Source organism: Gallinula chloropus, assembly GCF_964237585.1.
Source record: "Gallinula chloropus genome assembly, chromosome: 26".
NCBI classification, from domain to species: domain Eukaryota; kingdom Metazoa; phylum Chordata; class Aves; order Gruiformes; family Rallidae; genus Gallinula; species Gallinula chloropus.
Window position 1 is genome coordinate 1,446,540 of NC_140111.1, and position 17,755 is coordinate 1,464,294.

Consider the following 17,755-nt stretch of genomic DNA (forward strand, 5'->3'; position numbering starts at 1 on the left):
CCCTCCCCGTCGCACGAGCGCAGCGTGGGGTACTCGAGGTGATGCTGTGAAGGCAGCAGAGCTGCTCCTCACTGCACCACCAGCACAGGAGCATCCCTGCCTCCCATGAGGAGCCCAGCGACACTTGTTGCCACCTCCTCCCCATAAGGTTTTGGCCATGGATCTCCCCCCGAGACAAGGGGGGCTCTCTCCCAGTGCTGGAGAGAAGCCTGGCTGCACCCACAGCTGCTGAGCGGGTTGGCAGTGGAGCCTGGGATAAAACCTGCATCTCCCCATCACCTCTGTCCCCTTCCCAGAGGCACATCAGCCTCACGGCACAGGGAAGGGCTCACCAAAGGACTGGGGTTGTTATATCAGGATTTGATATATATTGATATTATACGTCAGGATTTGACCCCAGTCATCACCAGCACCAACAGCACAGAGGGATCAGTGCAGTGGGTGTGGGATGCTCAGGTCACCCCAGCATCCCCTCCTGTGGAGCCCCAAACAGCATCCCTGTGATCCGCAGGGAGTGGACACCCAACCTGCCTGCACTCCCAGGGCACCAGTCACACTCAGGCCCCAGAGTGGTTCCCTCCCACAGCCCCAGAGTGGCCATTCCCAGCCCCACCAGCCCCCCAGATCTCCCTCCTGTTCCCCAATGGTCCAGGTTTTGTCCCGACAACTCGATTCCTCTTTAAGCCCCAAAGCCAGGGGCTGATCAAGCGACCGTTACGGGGCCAGCCCTGAGCACGCTGGCAGGAGCTGCAGGTCCTCTGCCCCCATCCCTCTGCACAAGGGTGCCAGGAAAAGCACATCAGGCTCCACTCTCACACCAGAGCCACACATACCCCAAGCACACCTTCTGTGGGATGCTGGCTACAGCATCCTTCTTATATCCAACACCTTCTCCATCCCCCACCAGGTGTTCCTCAAAGCAGAGATGACCAACAGCACCGAGATGCTGAAGGACCAAGGCAAAGCACAGCCAAACTCTGGGTTTCCCCCTCAACACCAACCCCATCCTGGCCATTCCCTACCCGAACCAGCTCCCCAAGGCAGGAAGAGAATGGCCAAAGCCAGAGACATGGCAGGGGTGGGGGGTGTGGGGGGACACGACACACACACACGGGACCTACTAGAACTGCACCACATTAATGATGCCTTTTCAATCAAATGCAAATGTTATGCAAATTTGGGGGCTGAAAACACAGTGCATCCCTGATTCAATTAACAGCATTTCATTTATCTAGTTAGGCTTTGATTCAGGAAAGCACTTAATCCTGTGCTTAATGTGTTGTTGTTGTTGTTTTTTAATGTTTTAAGCATTTTTAAATAGGGAAATGTGGTTGCTAAGACACAAACGTTGCCAGGGGGACTCAGAGTAAAGTTGTCGCTGAAATTACTTGCTTTTCCCTCAGAAATTGACAGGTTTTCAATCTGCCATCACCTCTCTGAAGCAGGAATATTATCCCTACACTCCCACCATTGACAAGGAAACAAAAGCACAAGCTGGGAGGTACCTGCTGGGAGCCCCCAGCAGATGCCCACACTCCCCAGCACAGCCCAGCACTCAGACAGGGTGTGTTCTCCAGGCTTTACCCACTTCACCTGAGATCTGCTGTCTTTCCTGCTGCTCTCCAAACCAACCCATCTCTCAGCTTCTCCCTGCACTGCTCAGTCAATTAAACCCACCAACACATGGCCTTCCCAGCAGGACCAGGCACGTGAGGTCCTTGCTGGAATCGCTCCCACACTGGTGAGGCAGGAAAAACCCACATACCAAAGTCACCAGGTGATGCTCAAGCAAGGCAATCCCAATTCCCCTCCTCAAACGCAGCACTCCTCAGATCTGAGCCATACTTAGCAGATATTTGATGTGTTTTCTGCACCCAGACCTCCTGGCCCAGCTCCTTACAGAGGTGCAGCAGGTCCAGGTTGAACTTTTGGAGCCTTCTGGGGTTTAGGGAAAGAGAAAGAAAGGATGGCAAAGTCTTGCCCTGAGTTTGCAAGGAGCTCTGAGATGTGGAGGCATCACCCTGAGCATCACCACGACTACCAGTGATGTTCCACATGAGTATGTTGATCAGTAACACAGGGTTTTTTTGGGGGAAGCAGTAAATTAAGGGCATTTCTAACAGAATTTAACTTTTCTGCCAGAGGTGGGGCTGTCACTGCCCTCTCCTGGCCATGCCTCTCCCCATCACCAGTGTGTGTCCCCCACAGCACTGCCCAGCTCCCTCGTAACCCCACTTTGGCCCCTTGCTTCACACCTGGTTTCACCCTGGAGCTGCTGATTGAGGTGGTTTTGGACCACAACCTGAGCTGTGGGGTGGGACAGGTCGGGTACAGCCACGAAGAGCATGAGAAGGAGCAGTGGAGTCCTACCAAAAGGCCCCCCAAGGCGATGCAAACGGAGCAGGATCCAGGAGGGATGGAACGGGAGAGCGCATCCGTTTTCCCATCCTGGGAAGGGACCCAGCTTGCAGCCTGCTCAGGAAACACAGCTTCAAACAATGAGGCTTTAAATGTTTTTTCCTATTTCTCTCCCATAAAGAAAAAGCAAAGGCTGCCCAGAGACCCACCTACCCACCTTCAAAACACCTTCTCCCACCAGACACCTCAACACCATCAGTGCCATAAACTCTGACTTCACTCCCATCACCCTCCTTTCTAAGAGCACCCGGTGCTATTTCAAGATGCTATCTTCTTCCTTCCTTCCTTCCTTCCTCCCAACCCCAGGGACCTGTTCGCCCTCAGATCCTCATTTTTCTACCAAGAAACTACTTCTCAGTAAACCCCACGCCAGCAGAAAGCCTCCGTGGCCCATCAACGTTCACTGGGGGATGTGGCCAAGGCAGGAGAGTCCCAGCTGTGTGACAGCAAAGCTGGAGCTGCAGGGTGGCTGATGGGAAAGAGATTTGGGGGTGGAATCAAAGGAGGATGAGGTTGAGAAAGAAATATGCAAATAGGTGTAATGACGAGATTAAAGCAGCAGTGGCAGAAAGGAAAGAGGAGGGAAAACCCGGCTGGTGCTTTGAAGAGAAAGGATCCAAGAGGCCCCTCCTGAGGGGATCAGGCCAAGCCAACAAAGACATTTGGCTTCTTGCAGTTGGAAGGAGGCAGAAGGGAACCAGACCTGGGATTTCAGGGCAAGGCAGATGCATCCTCCACGCCAGAGTCTCACACAGCCCCGCTCACCTTGGCCAGGAGTTATCTCTGGCTGGCAAGCACGACGTGATTAATCCTTTCCATCAATCATCTCAGCAACCAGAACTTGATCTTGGGCTAATAAATCGCCTAATTGGTTTCTCCCCATTAGCTCTTTTTTGGAGCCGCTTCACACCTGGACAATCAGCCCCAATAATTGATGAGGGTTCTTTTTTCAGGGAGCTGCCAGGAGAGAAGTGGCCCAGGAGCATCCCTTTGAAAGCCTCAGAGATCTCACTCCTGGTTTTGGAAGAGCTGCTGCATCTCTGGTGCAGAAGGGAGGGACTGGTTGATACCCAGGGCTGGGAGAAATGTCTCACATCCCCTTCTCTATTCAGCTGCTGTGATGCCTTCCCACTCCTCCTTCCCCCCACCAATCCCAGATAGGTGATGCTGGCACAGAGCACTCCACACGCACCCAGCCAAGTGCCCAACCTCCCAGAGGGCTCAATCCCTGGATGCTTCAAGAAGATCCAAGAGATCTCAAAGAAACCTCAACGAAATCTCCAAAGCCCTCATCCTCTGCTTGCCCAGAGGAAGGCTCTCATCATCCCCCAGACTTCTGCAGCGAAGTCCTTGCCAAAGTCAATACATCAAGTTCCTGCAGACAGGACAAGCTGAGCAGTAAGTAATAGAGAGGAAAGATGGATGACTGCTAGACAATGCACCCATTTTGCATTATCTTGCCATTCTGATTTGCTGGCACGTTGCCACATGTTGAAAGGCTCTTTTGGATGCTCTGAACATGCCCCAAAGCCAAGCCCAGCTAAACTCAGTGGGTTCCCACAACCAGCAACCCAACCCTAAGCAGGACACACCACCTCTGACAACATCTGGCAGATGACACACCAGTTCCCTCCCAGCCTCCTCCAGCTCCATCCCAGTTTGAGGCAGCAGCCAGGGAGAGATTTTTTCATCCCTTAAGAAAGAAAAACCCCACAAAACTTCAATTCTCAGGCTGAGCTCAGCCAGACCTGACCCCTGAGCTGGCACCAGCTGGACTCTGGGCTGGCCGAAGGCAGGTTTTCCTGCAGATCATTACACAGGGAAGGGTGGCAAAAGCAGCACTTGTTCCTCACCCCACCTTTTACCCATGGACCTTGAAGCACTTCTGGAGACCTTTGCTTCAGAGCCCAGCACAATGCCATGACCCTTAAGGCAGCCAGGCAAGGGAGCACAGAGCACCCTCTGTGTGCTGGAGGGATCACTGCCAGCTCCACACAGCTCTGAGCATCCCTCCATCCCAGTCCCAGTATAAAACCCCGAATCAAAGCACACACACCAAGGTCTGTCCTGCACTTTGGTGCATCCTGAGCATCTCCCTTCCCCCACCAGGGATGACTTTGAACAGAGAAGGTCCTAAGTGTGGATTCTCACTCAGCCACCTGCCTCCAGGAACTACAGCATCAGCCACCCATACAGGAGACAGCTCAGCTGACCAGGCATCCCACCACCCTCCCCCAAACCCAGCAAGGCACGAAATAATCCACCACCAACCTCCCACCCTTCATTACTGCCTTCGTTAAGGTGGCTGAGGTGCCACCCACAAACCTCCTGCCCTCGCCTTCTTGCCACGAGAGGGCACCTCTGCCCTCCTCCAGTGCTCAGGACACATTTCTAACTGGCTCCCAGTAGCTCTGATGGTGCTACAGGCTCAGGGATGCTTTGAGGTGAGTCCAGGCTGTGCAAAGCAGCCAAGCTCAGCATCAGCCCCAAACCCCACCAGCACATCATCTCAGGTGGGTCTCAGACCACTCTAAATCTCTTAATAACCGAGCATCCTCACCAGTGATTGACAGCTGTCACTCAGAGAGGTTCCAGATAGTTTTGCCTACAGAAAGTGGGGGTGGCAGCCATTCTGTATTCCCAGTCCCCTGGGACAGTGGGCTGTTGGGTCTCTCCCTGGAGACCTTCCCCACCCCCTGGGCTCAGAGCCCTTCGAGCAGGGAAGATGAGGAGGGGTCGGGTAAAGCCACGGGGGAGCCGCAAGGACTTGGGGGCCCGACAGCATCGGATGTGTGAGCACAGGCTGGCACAGCAGAGGAAGAGGAAACAAAACTGCTTGTGACTTCTGAGGGTGTTTCTGATGAAGGTCTGTGTCAGGAGGAGGAGGAGGAGGAGGAGGAGGAAGAAACGGCGGATGAAGCCGCACGGGGACTGGCAGCTCAGAGGGCTGATGTCACGGTGCCGGAGAGCGACACAGTGCCACAGACCCTCGTGCCTGGCAGGTACAGATAAGGCTGGATCAAAACTAAATCGATATAAATTGAGTCTCCACACAGGGCTCCGTGCCAGTAGCACCCAGTCTGGTTTAAGCCCAAATCAGGTCGGACCAGTGCAGCTGATTGCACGCGGAAGACAAGCCCTCCGACATCAAAGCCGACTCACAAAGGCAGAATCCAGGAGTTACAACAGGGATTATGCTATCTTCTCCACTTAATTCGAGGGTGGAGACCCTTTTACCAGAACTCAAGTTAAAACCCGTGATGCTGTTAACTCAGACCCACCAGTCCTCCCAGTTTGGGTGGGGAGCTGGAGGTTCAGACTTCCAGCAGCCCCGGCGGCAAGTCTGTCCCCATCACGTCGGGCACATATCCCAGCCCAGATCCCAGACAGGAGCTCCCAAAGCCCCTTCCAGCCCCAGTTCCAGCACTGGCAGGTCCGGGCAAGGACAGCACAAGGATGAGCAGCAGGTTTGGTGTCGCTGGGTAAAGCTGTGAGGTTTTTTCCACTGAAAACTGCAAGTGAAATCAAAATGCTTCTGTTCTCTCATCCAAGGGAAGGTAAAGAGAAGAAACTACCTGAGATGAAAAGGTACAAGTAAGGCTGTTTTGAATTATTCTTCGTTTTAAATAGAAGAACAGAGTTCACCAGCCCTGGTGGAAGCCAGAGTCACTTTCTCTGACGTTTCTTCTTCAGAGAGGAGGATGAGAGCAAAGCAAAACTCTCCTAAGAAAACACAAACTGAGAATTTCCACTGAAAAAGTGAGAGGTTAAGGCTTCTCATACTGAGCCCACACCCACCAGGGGCTGAAGAAGGATGCCAGTGACCCCCCCTCCGACAGTCCACCTGAGGAAGCCAACAGCACCCACAGATGCAGCTGTGCTCCCCCTTGGGCATCTGCTTGGGTCTGGGAGACAAACATCCCCCAGGCTGGACCAGCAGCAGAGGAGATGTAAAATTTCCAGACAGGAGCGGACATCCTGTACTTGTCAGTTTGGGGTTGGGGAATTTTTTTAAGCAAGGGGAAGAAGAGGAAAAGGTGGAGACTCAGGGGGGACAAGGTAGGAGCTGGAGAACAGCAGAGATGGGGCTTTATGATCCAGCACCCTTCGTTACAGAGTAAATCGCTGTGCTGAGGCAAAGCCATTTAAAGCCCACCACTGCTTTGGCACAAGCAGCACTGCTGAGCCAACCCGACACGTGCTCCCCAAAATAAATCCAAGGCACCGGGAGGGAAACCCAGCATGAAGCTGAGGACCTGGTCTGGAGTTCTAAGGAAGCCAATTCCCCTGGGACGTGCCCGTGCCCCCTCTCCCTGCCCCTGCCTTCCAGAAACATCCACATCACCAAGTTCTACCGGCCCGACGCAGCTCCCAAAGCCACAGGAACACGTATTGGGGGGTGTTGTGTGTGTGTTACTAAATATAAAGTCTGCACTGTGCCGGTCTCCACGCCAGGCACGCGGGGCTGTGCGGCCAGCGCGGCACGGGAACGGCATCACGAGGCGGGCGAAGGCTCCCGGGGCAGCTCTGCTCCCGGGCCACAGCCCTTAAAGTCACCAGTACCCTCCCTTCTCTCCGATACAGACCACATGTGGAAGCCAGAGCCACTCTGCTCCTCTGCCGCAAGCTGCGGATGGCGGGAGAAGCTCCTCGTGGTGCTGGCTCAGCTGTGACCAAATACTGAACACCAAGGACACAACACCCCTACAGAAGTTGTATATTTAGGCTCCAGTTCAGCACACGCCTCCTTTTACCACCAGCACAGCCCTGTAAACCTCAAAGAAAATCCGCTTCCCCATTTGAAAGCGCATCCTTGGGAGCCCTGTGAATCCCAGCCTGGAAGCACAACACTTACACAAGGGGTTTTCAGCTTCTCGTGGAACAACCACCCCAACAAACAACCCCACAACCCCACAGCAGCCACGCCAGCTCTCCTCCCTTGGAAAGAACCAGGATTCTCCTCCAGACCTTCTTCAGCTGATCAATCTCTTTGTAAATGCATTTACACCAGAGGCTTGAACCACAGGAGACCACAAAGCACACATGAACGTCTTCATGGCAAAGAAAACATGTATATTTGGGTGTGTGTATATATAGATACACACACACACGTGTACATAGGAATAATTCAGCTATGATTGACACCCCTGGTTATACAGCAGGACCACAGAGCTCACTGCACCCCAGCAGCATCGCTGATGAGGATGCAGATTTTCCCTGACACCTCACAAGTTAACACTGCTCCTGCTGCTCTGTGATACCTTAATACCAACATCACTTAACCAGGGGTAAGTCTCTGCCTGCAACACACTTCAGAGGGTCCAACCCCCAGCTTTGGGGTGCTCAAGAAAGAGCTAGAAGGGAGAAAGGAGCATCTCTGGTACCAATCTGTCCTCACCACGCCGTGCTCTGCACCCTTTATTCTGCACCTCACCACAGCTCCCAATCCCTTACCCACGTGTCTCCTGAAATTCCCAAACAGGTTGAAAAGCCTTTTGCCACAAGCACCAGACCCAACAGCTCTCCACACAGCCAAGAGCTAAAGAGTAAAGGGACAAGTAACTGCTCTGGACCTGCCAGCTTGTACCCCCAGCACCCACCTCCACAGCACCCTGGGGGGGTCAGTAACTGCTGGACCCTCCTGGTATCAAGCCGGCAGATCCAAATCCCAAGAAGTCAGGAGGAATCTCAGCACTCAGGGATGTTTTCCCACGTGTGCTCAGCGCACCGGGCACTAAGCGCTTCCGACAACGGAGCTTTTATGTAGATGCTTAAATGGGACTTGGATAAAAAAAAACCCCAACCCTGGCTCCAGTTGTGGGTGAAAACCTGGCCCAGGGAGCCTTTTTTAAATTCTCTTCCCTTTTATTTGGCTCTAGATCACAATTCCCCTGTCTCTTTTACACTCCAGTCCCAGAGGCTGCTCCCCCCCCACCCCTCAGTATCTCTGCTTTCAACTTCCTAAGAAAGAAAACTCCAAGCAGGACCCTTGCTGGAGTCAAAACCTTCTCCTTTCTGTATGAACCGGTTCCCCCCAATCCCAAATGCTGTTTACACATCCCAGTAACCCCCAGTCCGTGTGGGATTTGCATCTGGTCGCGCACCACACGGAGCCCTGCCAGCTCCCAGGGGCTCCCGCTGTACAGGGCTGCTGCTTGTTTTATTAGACATGTTTGTAGCATCTTAAACCCAACCCGGTGGATTACTCTTAAAAAACAATAAAGCTTGGAAGGAGTTCTGCTGGGGATGCCCGTGGATTAGGGGCTGTTCCCTCAGACCAGTTTGCTCCACGCAGGCTGGACAATCACAGTAGCCAGGAAAGTGTGAAATTTCAGCTCTGACCATGTCAGGGCTCCCAAGTGGCAGCTACAATAAAATAAATGACCCATTTCCTGACGGATCACAAGGGTTTCTCTGAGAAGGACAGAGAGATTTTTATGTTTGCTTGGGGGTTGGGGTTTTTCCCCCACCCTCCCGATGCTCCCCTGCTCTTTGAAGCAGGGATGCTCTTGTTCCTGTGCCACTGTCCTGGCAGTGCCATTCCGGGATGTTCCCATCCCTGGTACGGTCCCCACCGACATCCCCACTCCCCCCATCACCAGCCAGCTCCTGGTCCCTCACCTCCAGCCAGAATCCAAATAAACTCTGTGTCCTCCCCAAGCTCTTTGGGTTCTATTAGCCTTCTTGGGGAAGCTCCCATGCAGGGGCTGTACTGGCAGACAGAGTGGGCTTAACTGGAGGCGACGGCGCTGGGAGGATGAACTGTTTCCCAAAAGCACTTCCCAACCCACAGAGACCCCCCAGGTACCCCAGAGCATCCCCTCCAACCCAGAGCCTCAAAGCCGCAGCGATAGCGAAGAGCATTCGGCTCTGCTTCAGATGGTCCTAAAACAAAGGCAAACCCTGGGAAAGGGAACAAGAGTCGGGCAGCATCCCCCCTGGGAAGGGCTGGCAGGGACCACAGAAGGGCTGCAGGACCCCAACCCTCCCCAGACCCTTTCCAGAAAGCCCTGTCCATTGCTAACCCCATCCAGAGGGGAAAACTGAGCGGGTTACAATTAAAGCATCATTTTTCTTTCAAATCTATTTACTTAAAGCCAGGAAGAAAAACGCTCCAGCACCTTCCAGAGCAGGCTACAGACACTGGACATAAACTGGTGAGGAACTGGTTTCCACCCACTCCAGTGGGATATTGCATCAGAAGCAGAAAACACACACTAGTTTTGATAAAACCAGTTTAAAACACCCCCTCCCATTCACCTTCCCACAGCATCCCAGTCTCTTACACCAGTGGTGCAAGCCCTCCAGCCTGCTGTGGTCTGAGACATCTGCTCTCGGCTCAGGGTGGGGGGGGACATCCTGAGGTCACCTCAACGCTCCCCCAGCCCATTCCCTCTCCAGGGACACAGGTCCTGACACTGCCTGGGTAGAACATCCCAGGGGTCACCAGAAAACACACAAGGAGGAGGACAGACGGACACACATCCACCTCCCCTGGCAGAAACAAGGAAAAACCTTCCAGCAGAGACCCCTGCAACCCCCCCAGCTCCACAACCTCCAGGGTAAAGTTGCAACTTCCAGGTAAATCCCAGCAAAGACTCCTGAGCTGAATCCCCCACGGGGTTTGCACCTTTACTGGTAACCAGCAGACAACCTGGGAAGGCAGCTGGGATAAAACAACATCTCCGGAGCAGAGCAACACCCCTGGGGCTTTGGGCTTCTTGTTTTGTCAAGTCCAGCTTAAGAATAACTTTCCTTGGGAGCAAACCACTCCATAACTGCATCCACAGGAGCTAAGCACCATCCCAAGGGGACACAGGACCCCGCAGGACACTGGACCCCTGCTCACTGATGCATCTCTTCCCCCACTGCCACGCTTTCTTCTTAAAAGTTTTTCAACTTTGCTGGGCAACTGCATTTCTCTACCCCCTCAGACACCCAGTGCAGACCCTCCCAGATCATTTCCATGCTTCAAACTGGGCAGAAAAGGGCTTTAATGGTGCACAAAGCCACAAACCCATCGGTCAGTGAGGAGCTGGACAGGGAGGAGGACGGGTAGACCTTGCAAATTACTTCTTTGTCCAGTTCCCCCCCCACTCCATGCTGGTTTGTGGGGGTCCATCCGGCAGCTGGGAACCCCCCTCACCCACAAACCCAAAGGGGCAGCTGGCAGTGCCACCCAAAGCAGGTGATTTAGGAGCACACATCCTTGCCTAAGCCTCTGGTCACGGTGGAAATGCGAGTTTTCACCTAAAACTTTCGGGAAGCTCCTCTCCAGGGGGTAAAACAGACCCCAAACCAAAGCAAAATCCCCAGGAAAGGCTCCACAGGCTCTTTAAAAGGCTTTTTTTTTTTTTTTTCAGCAGAAAGCTTCCACTTCCCAGTTTCAGGCTCCTCAGTTTTACTCCCCTCCTCCATTTTTTGGCAACAGGGAGACACCAGCATCCCCCCCCCAGGGTCTTCCCTACACGCCTGCTTTAGGCTCCCCACAGAAACTCGTGTACAAAACCAGTGGCATCACTAAAAGAAAGAGATTCAGAAAAGCCCCCAAAAGCCCTCACACCCTCCACTCCTGCACCCAGCCAGTCCAGCAGGCAGCAGGAGGGCAGAGCCTTCCAGTGACCCCAGATGGGAAAAAGGGGCTGGAGATCTGTCCTCCTGCTCCAACCTGGAGCTGCAAATCCCTGGGCCAACCTGGGGCCATCCAGAGCAGCTTCAACTCTGGGAAACATTAACATCGCTGGGGGCTTGGGCTGGGAGGGGAGGGAAGGGGAGGGAGGAGCAGGGGAGGGAGGGGGAGGAATCTCCATATTTATTTATTTATTTTTAAATTCCAAAAGGTCTCAGTTTTCAAAGCAAGTACTTTAACCCCAACTTCCCCCTCCAGCCATACCTCTGTTTGCTCGGGTTTTAACCTAAAAGCCAAAAGATAGAGACAAATTCAACCAGAGAGGCAAGTTAGGTCCTTAAAAACTGCCAGTGGGGATCTCTGCAGGGATTCCATTTCTTCTTTCCTTTGGAATTTAAAAATCACCCAACTCGTTAACAAAGGGCATCTACACAGGACGGGCTCCCTCTTCAATGGGTTTAGAACCTGAGGTTTACAGTTAAATCACCATTTCTTGGGTGTATTTATGACCAGTTACAGCTCCAGTAAGAAGGGGGAAATCAAGGCATTTTCTCCCAGGTAATCAGGAAGTATATTCCTTTTCCCAGGTGTGTTAAAAGGGATTCAATTATCTCAGTGTTAACCCTCAAGGATGAAGTTTACTGACAAATTGTTAATGACTAATTTCAGGACAAATCCTTTCCAGCTTTTCCTCGCTGGAAATCATGGAAACATCTTCATTCCCAAGTGACTCCGGTTCTGAGAGGTGTAAAAAAATCAGAGAAACCCTCAGCTCAGAGATGAAGAGGGGTCCCAAAAATAAAGCAAAGTGAAAAAAACCCACAACCCTCCAGATGAACACCCTTTTTGGTAATCAAAAGCAGGAACGAAGCAAAGCCCATGGAAACCAGCATCCTCAGAAAGGAGCCCTCACCCCAGCTCTGGGTTCCTGGAAACAAGGGGGTCCCCTAATTTATTTCTAATGATCCTATAACTCGTAAGCCAGACTTATTTTCAGGGGGAAAGCCTGATCTTCAGGCTATTTTCCCTCAGCCCTGGAGACAGCGACTGGGTTTTACTGGCAAAAGGGGGGTAGAGCAAAACTTCTTTGATTTGGGGGTTTGATTCTCAGAGAATCCAGGCATCTGGGGGGAGAAGGGTGTGTTTTTGGACTAACACTGCCAAACAAAGACCTCACACCCGCTGCTACCAGCGCAATTCCACGTCTTTCGTTACGAACAATTAATTAATTGCCCCACGACACACGCGCAGAGAGACTGATGCTCCGGTGTGAAGAGGCTCGCTGGAAAAAAGGCTTTAAAAATAAAATAGACACAAAATAAACCCAGTTTGGAGGCTTCTCCATTCATTTCTCTTCTCCACACCGAACCCTCACGGCGTTCACAACATCTAATAATTCCAACACCTCTGCCTGGGACCTTCTAAACCCACAACTCGCTTGTGAACAACCTCTAGGTAAAAATACTCTTAGCTGTAGATCTGTGGGCTGTTATCAACCCAACCCCCTCTCCCATCCCCACCCCCCTCCCCACAATTACTTGGTTTCATTCTCTCTGGTCGACTCACTTCCACATTCCTCATATTTGGAATGTCTGCTTGATGGATTCACTTTTTTCCCCCCCTCACCCCTCCTCCTCCTCCTCATTCATTCATTCTTTCGACCCCATCGACTTCAGGCTTTTCAGCTTCCCGGTTCCAAACCCCCCCCCCCTCCCCTCCCAAAAACGAAACAAAAACCCCACCCAAACCTTTCATTTTAAGCAGGAAAGTTGAATTATTTTCATTTTCTCCCGCACAAGAACTTTTCCCTTTTCAAACCTCCCGAAGAATAAAACACAAAACGAATTTCTGAGGATTTTTTTTCCCCTTCAATCCCGAGTTTCTCCAAGTTTTTCTATCAGCAAAGTTAAAGGAAAAAACAAACCCAAAACTCCCAACCAAGATACTTCAAACAAAGGCAAAGTAACCTTAAAACTCAGGGGCTTTTAATGAAAAAAAAACCCCATATTTATCAGCACCGACTTCTCCCTCCACTCGAATACTTCCAAAGTATTTCGTTAAAATGGTTCCCCGGGATCATTAACATAATTTGCAGCTTTAAGTGTTATTTGAGGAATCAAATTAATTAAACAACTGGAACTCAGTTCATCCTGAGTAGGCTGGTGCAGCGGTTACACCCCCACCCCCCCAACCCCTCTGCCTTGTGCCACATTAACACGTTTGGCTTTTGTTTTAATAAATTTCCAGGGTGGGTCTGGGGACAGGAGGGGGTTTCAAGGAGGAAACCAGGAGGGAGAGATTTCTTTACCCAATTTCACACATCCTAAAACCCCACTCACATCATATATCCTGAGCATCCCTATTCTCCCTTCCAACGAAGAGAAAACAACCAAAAAGCCAAAAACTCTTATTTTTTTCGTTTGTTTTGGGTTTTTTAATTATTATTACTTCAGAAATTAGCTGGGAAGCCACGAGGCTCCTGAGTTTTCTCCCCACATTTCTAAAGGGGAAGAATAAGGTTTAAAATTCAAAACTCGCATCAGGTGGGGTGGGGGGTGGTTGGGTTCAGATCCCACCAACCCCATCTGATTTCATCCTCACCCGTAATTAACCATTTCCTGCTCTCTGCGCCTTTAAACTGGAAATTCCAGTCTTAAAAACAGGCAGAAAGGGGGGGGGGGGGGTAGGGTGGGATTTAAAAATACATCGCCTTGGAGCCGATCACACACAAACCCCCCCACCGGGGAGGGGAAGGGGGGGGGGTGGGGAGCAAAATACACCGATTTCCCCCCCACCCCCCCCCCCCCCGGAAAACTTTTTGGGGCAAACAACCTGCCGAGTTTACAAGCAGCTGCCAAGAAGTTGCGTTTTCCCGACCCAGAAACACAAATTCCTGCCCCAAAGTGACACAAAGTAACCGCGGGCACTGCCGGGGGGCGGGGACCGACCCCCACCCCCCCCATCCTTCCCCCCGACACCCCCCCCCCATCCCCGGAGCGATGCGAAAGCGGCTCCGGTCCCTTTAAAAGCAGCACCCGGAGAATGTGGGTGGGGGGGGGTCTGAGTGGATTTCAACCCCCTCCCAGCCCCCTTAAAAGGGGTTTAGCAACTCAACTCAACTCAAGGCACCGCACGATTTTAATCCACAGAAACGCATCCCAACCTTCCTCCCACCCCTAGCAAAGTGTGTGTGTCCCCCACACACACCTCCCACCCCCCTCAATATTCTCCCAACGACGGACACCAAGGAAATATTCCCATTTTCAGGGAATTCCTCCCCACGTGCTCTTGGGGGATGAGATCCCTGTGCCCCCCCCCCCCCCCCCCCCAAACCCACCCTGATTAACCAGCAGCATTACGGAAATCAAAATAAGGGGGGGGGGGGTTTGGGGGGGGGGGGAGCGTTTCAATGTCACCCTTGGGAGGGAAAGTGCTTTGCAATAATTAATACCCTTGATAATTAAGGCACAACGAGCCACCCAGCGCTGTAAGGAGAGGTATTGATCACCCCGGCGCGGGGCGCTGAGAGATCAGCATCATCCTCATCCTCCTCATCATCAAATCTTGCCCAGGAAATGATTAAATTAAATATAGAATGTCTGTGGCCGTTGGGATCAACCCCCGTTGAGGGGGGGTGGGGGGCACATTCTGCCCCGACTAAAGTTTGGCAGCCCCCCCCACCCCTCCAAGAGAAGGGGGTGACTCCCCCAAAAAAAAGAAGGTCCCACCGCTCTGCCAAAGGCAGGAGGGTGTGTGGAAGGGGTGGGTTTGTCAAGAGATGAAGGAACTGGGAGAGTTTGGGGAGGAAGAGTTGGCGTCGCCTCCTCCCTCCGTTGAAGTAACCGCCTCGTCACGTGGCCGACGCGGGTTTCGGGCTGCGCGATCCAACGTGGACTATTTGGGGTTGGGGAGTAACTCACCCTCAGCCTTAAACCTCCACTTAAACTGGATCCAGGGGGGAGAAACGCCCCCCAGAAATTAAATACTCTTCATATTCCATAGCTCACCCTCAGCAGGGATGGGGAGAACCATGCCCAGGGCTCCTCCGGCATCCCACACGCCAGCGCAACAACAAAGGGCCAAGAAGATGGAGAGGGCCGGGCTGGGCAAGGCGGGCGGCGGCGGGCGAAGCCGCTGGGGCAGGTAGATGGAAACCACTCAGAAACACGGTTCTCACCCCAAAATACAAGTTGCCGGTGGGCAGGAGCTAGGCCAAGGTTTTAAATCCCTCCCTGGCATGGCCCGGTGAGCCCAGCCCCATGTTGGGTTGTTGTTGTGGGGGGTTTTTTTAAGCCTCTTTTCTTTAAATCTTATTGGGGTTTGATGGTGAAAATTCACTTAAAACAACAACAACAAAAAATATAAACCAAAAAAAGGAGGAAAAATAATATTTTGCGTTGAAAAATTTTTAGATTTCTCTTGGAAAACAAAAGATTTCGCCCATCTCACGGTGGAGGAGCCCAGCAAGGCTTGGGAAATCCTTCCCAGCGCCCCAAGTTTGAAAAATCCCAACCCCAAAAATCACCTCACAGCCACCCATCGCCATGGGCCAGCCGCTGGGTAATTGTTTAACCATTTCTTTCAAGAGGGGAGAGGAGAAGAAAACCAAACCCCAAACCCAAACAACAAAACCCAAACAAAAATAACCCCGAAACTTGATGGCAGAGGAAGTTTTCTTTAAAAAAAAAAACAACTAACAAACCAAACAACAACAAGAAATTAAATGTTGAGCCTCGAAACTGCCCAAATCTCCAACACCTCTCATTCCACACGCTCGGATTTGAGTCAAATATTTTTATCTTACACCAAATATATTTTTCCCCCCCACTCTTCAATAGAAATTCGCCCCCAAAAAATGATATATATTTTAAAAATTATTAAACCACTGCATTACCTTTGCTTTTTGGGCACCGAGTGTTCGATCTCGAGCTGTTTTCCGTGAAGCTCCACTTTCCCTAGAAACAAAATGCGGCTTGTTTTTGAAAATCTGGGTGGAGTGGCCCCGAAAAAAAGCTTCGGGTAACCCCGCATCACGGGAAAAACCTCCCAATTTAAGGCAAAATCACCACCGACTGCGCACAAAATACCTTCCCCCCCCCACACCCCCTGATTCCTTCGCAAGGGGGTTTATTAAAGCCAAGGTTGGCTTCCAACGGGAAGCGGTGGGAAGGGGTGTGGGGGGGTGTGTGGGGGGGGGAAGGTGGACAATGTTCCTCAGGAATATCCAATTCCTTCGTTCATCCCGCTTCGAGCGGAAGAAAAACGAGGAATAATTATTTTGAGGGGGATTCTTCGCCTGGAGTTAATTCCGCCTTGTTTGAGCCCCGCGAGGAATCCTCCGGGTGGGTTTCTCCTCACACACACACACACATCCCCCCCGCCCCCCAGTGCCCCCCCCCCAGGCCCATTAAAGGCTCAAAAAATTGTAACTCCGTGGTAAAAAATGGATTTCCCTCTGAAAACCGAGGGGGTTTGTGCGCTGCTGGGTTATGATGATTTTATTTTTAATTATTTTAGGGGTTTTGGAGGCGGGGGGGGGGAGGGAAGAGAAGAGGAAGAGCCCGGCGGGAGGAGCCCGGAGTTGGGGGGTGAATGGGGGGGGGGGGGGGGATAAAAATTCAAATATTTTAAAAATTCTCCGCTTCCCGGGGAGGTTTTTCTCTCCCTGCGAGCAGCATGGCGACCTTCGCGCTACTCCACACATCACATGCCCCAGGAAACCCAGTTTCAAATCAAAATGGCCAAAGTCCCGGCCCACCCGCCCGGCGCCGCGACGGGACCCCCGCACCCAGCCCCGCCGGGGAATCCGGGGTTGGGGGTGGGGGGAGGCCCACGAAGGGCTGCGGGGGGGAGGGGGGGGATCCCGCTCTTTTACTCCACGCTGCTTCTTTTTTTGGGGGTGGAAAGGAGAGGGGGGGGAAAGCGGGGTCCCACCCGCTGATGCAAGCCCCGACGGGGCGCAACGAGGGAGAGGGAAAGGTGGGGGGAGACCCCAACGGGGGTTAAACCCTGGGGCTGAGGAGGGGAAATGGAGGGGAAATGGAGGGGTGGGGGGAGTCCACCGCTCTCCCAGGAGGGGGAAGAGAAGGCGAGATAACGCCTCTTACCCGAAAAAGTTTCGATGGCTTTCATGGCCCACTGCTCGTCGGGGCAGTCCACAAAGGCATAGCCGGACTTGACCAGGAACTGCCCGCTGAAGGAGATCTTGTGGTCGTTGAAGACTTTCTCCAAGTCGGCCGGAGTCACGTTCTCGTTTAGGTTCCCGATGTACAGCTTGTTCATGGTGGCGGCGGCAGCAGCAGCGGCGGCGGCGGGGGGCGGCGGGCGGGCGGCAGCGGGGGCGGCAGCGGGGGCGGCACCGGCACGCCGGGGCTCGGAGCGCGGCTCCCGCGGGGGCTCCACCGTGCGCCCGCGCCGTCGGGCTCCGGCCGCGCTCTGCCGCCTCGCAGCCGGGCCGGGGGCTTGGTTCGGGAGCCTAGGAGGGGAGGGGAGGGGGCTGCTTTTTTTTCTTTTAAACCCCCCTCCCTTTTTTTTTTTCTTCTTGTTTTTCCTTTTTCCCCCTTTTTTTTTTTTTCCCCTCGCTGGATTTTTTTTTGTTTTTTGTTTTTCTTCCTCTCCCTTTGGGGAGGGGGGCGGCGGCTGCTGGAGGAGAAGGGGAGAGGAGAGGGGAGGGGAAGGGGTGGGGGGGGAGAGGAAAGGGAGGGGAAG

General features: G+C 52.8%; 1 protein-coding gene across 2 annotated transcripts in view; it reads right to left on the reverse strand.

Annotated features, from left to right (window-relative positions):
- Positions 1-17,329, reverse strand: part of IGF2BP1 (insulin like growth factor 2 mRNA binding protein 1) — a gene marked incomplete at both ends in the record, with an annotated part of 28,520 nt that extends 11,191 nt beyond the window's left edge. For both annotated transcript variants that reach the window (XM_084275712.1, XM_084275711.1), the window contains 2 exons: positions 15,942-16,002; positions 17,155-17,329. In XM_084275712.1, coding sequence (XP_084131838.1) covers positions 15,942-16,002; positions 17,155-17,329 — 236 coding nt within the window. The remainder of the gene's footprint in view (positions 1-15,941; positions 16,003-17,154) is intronic.
- Positions 17,330-17,755: the final 426 nt, after the last annotated feature.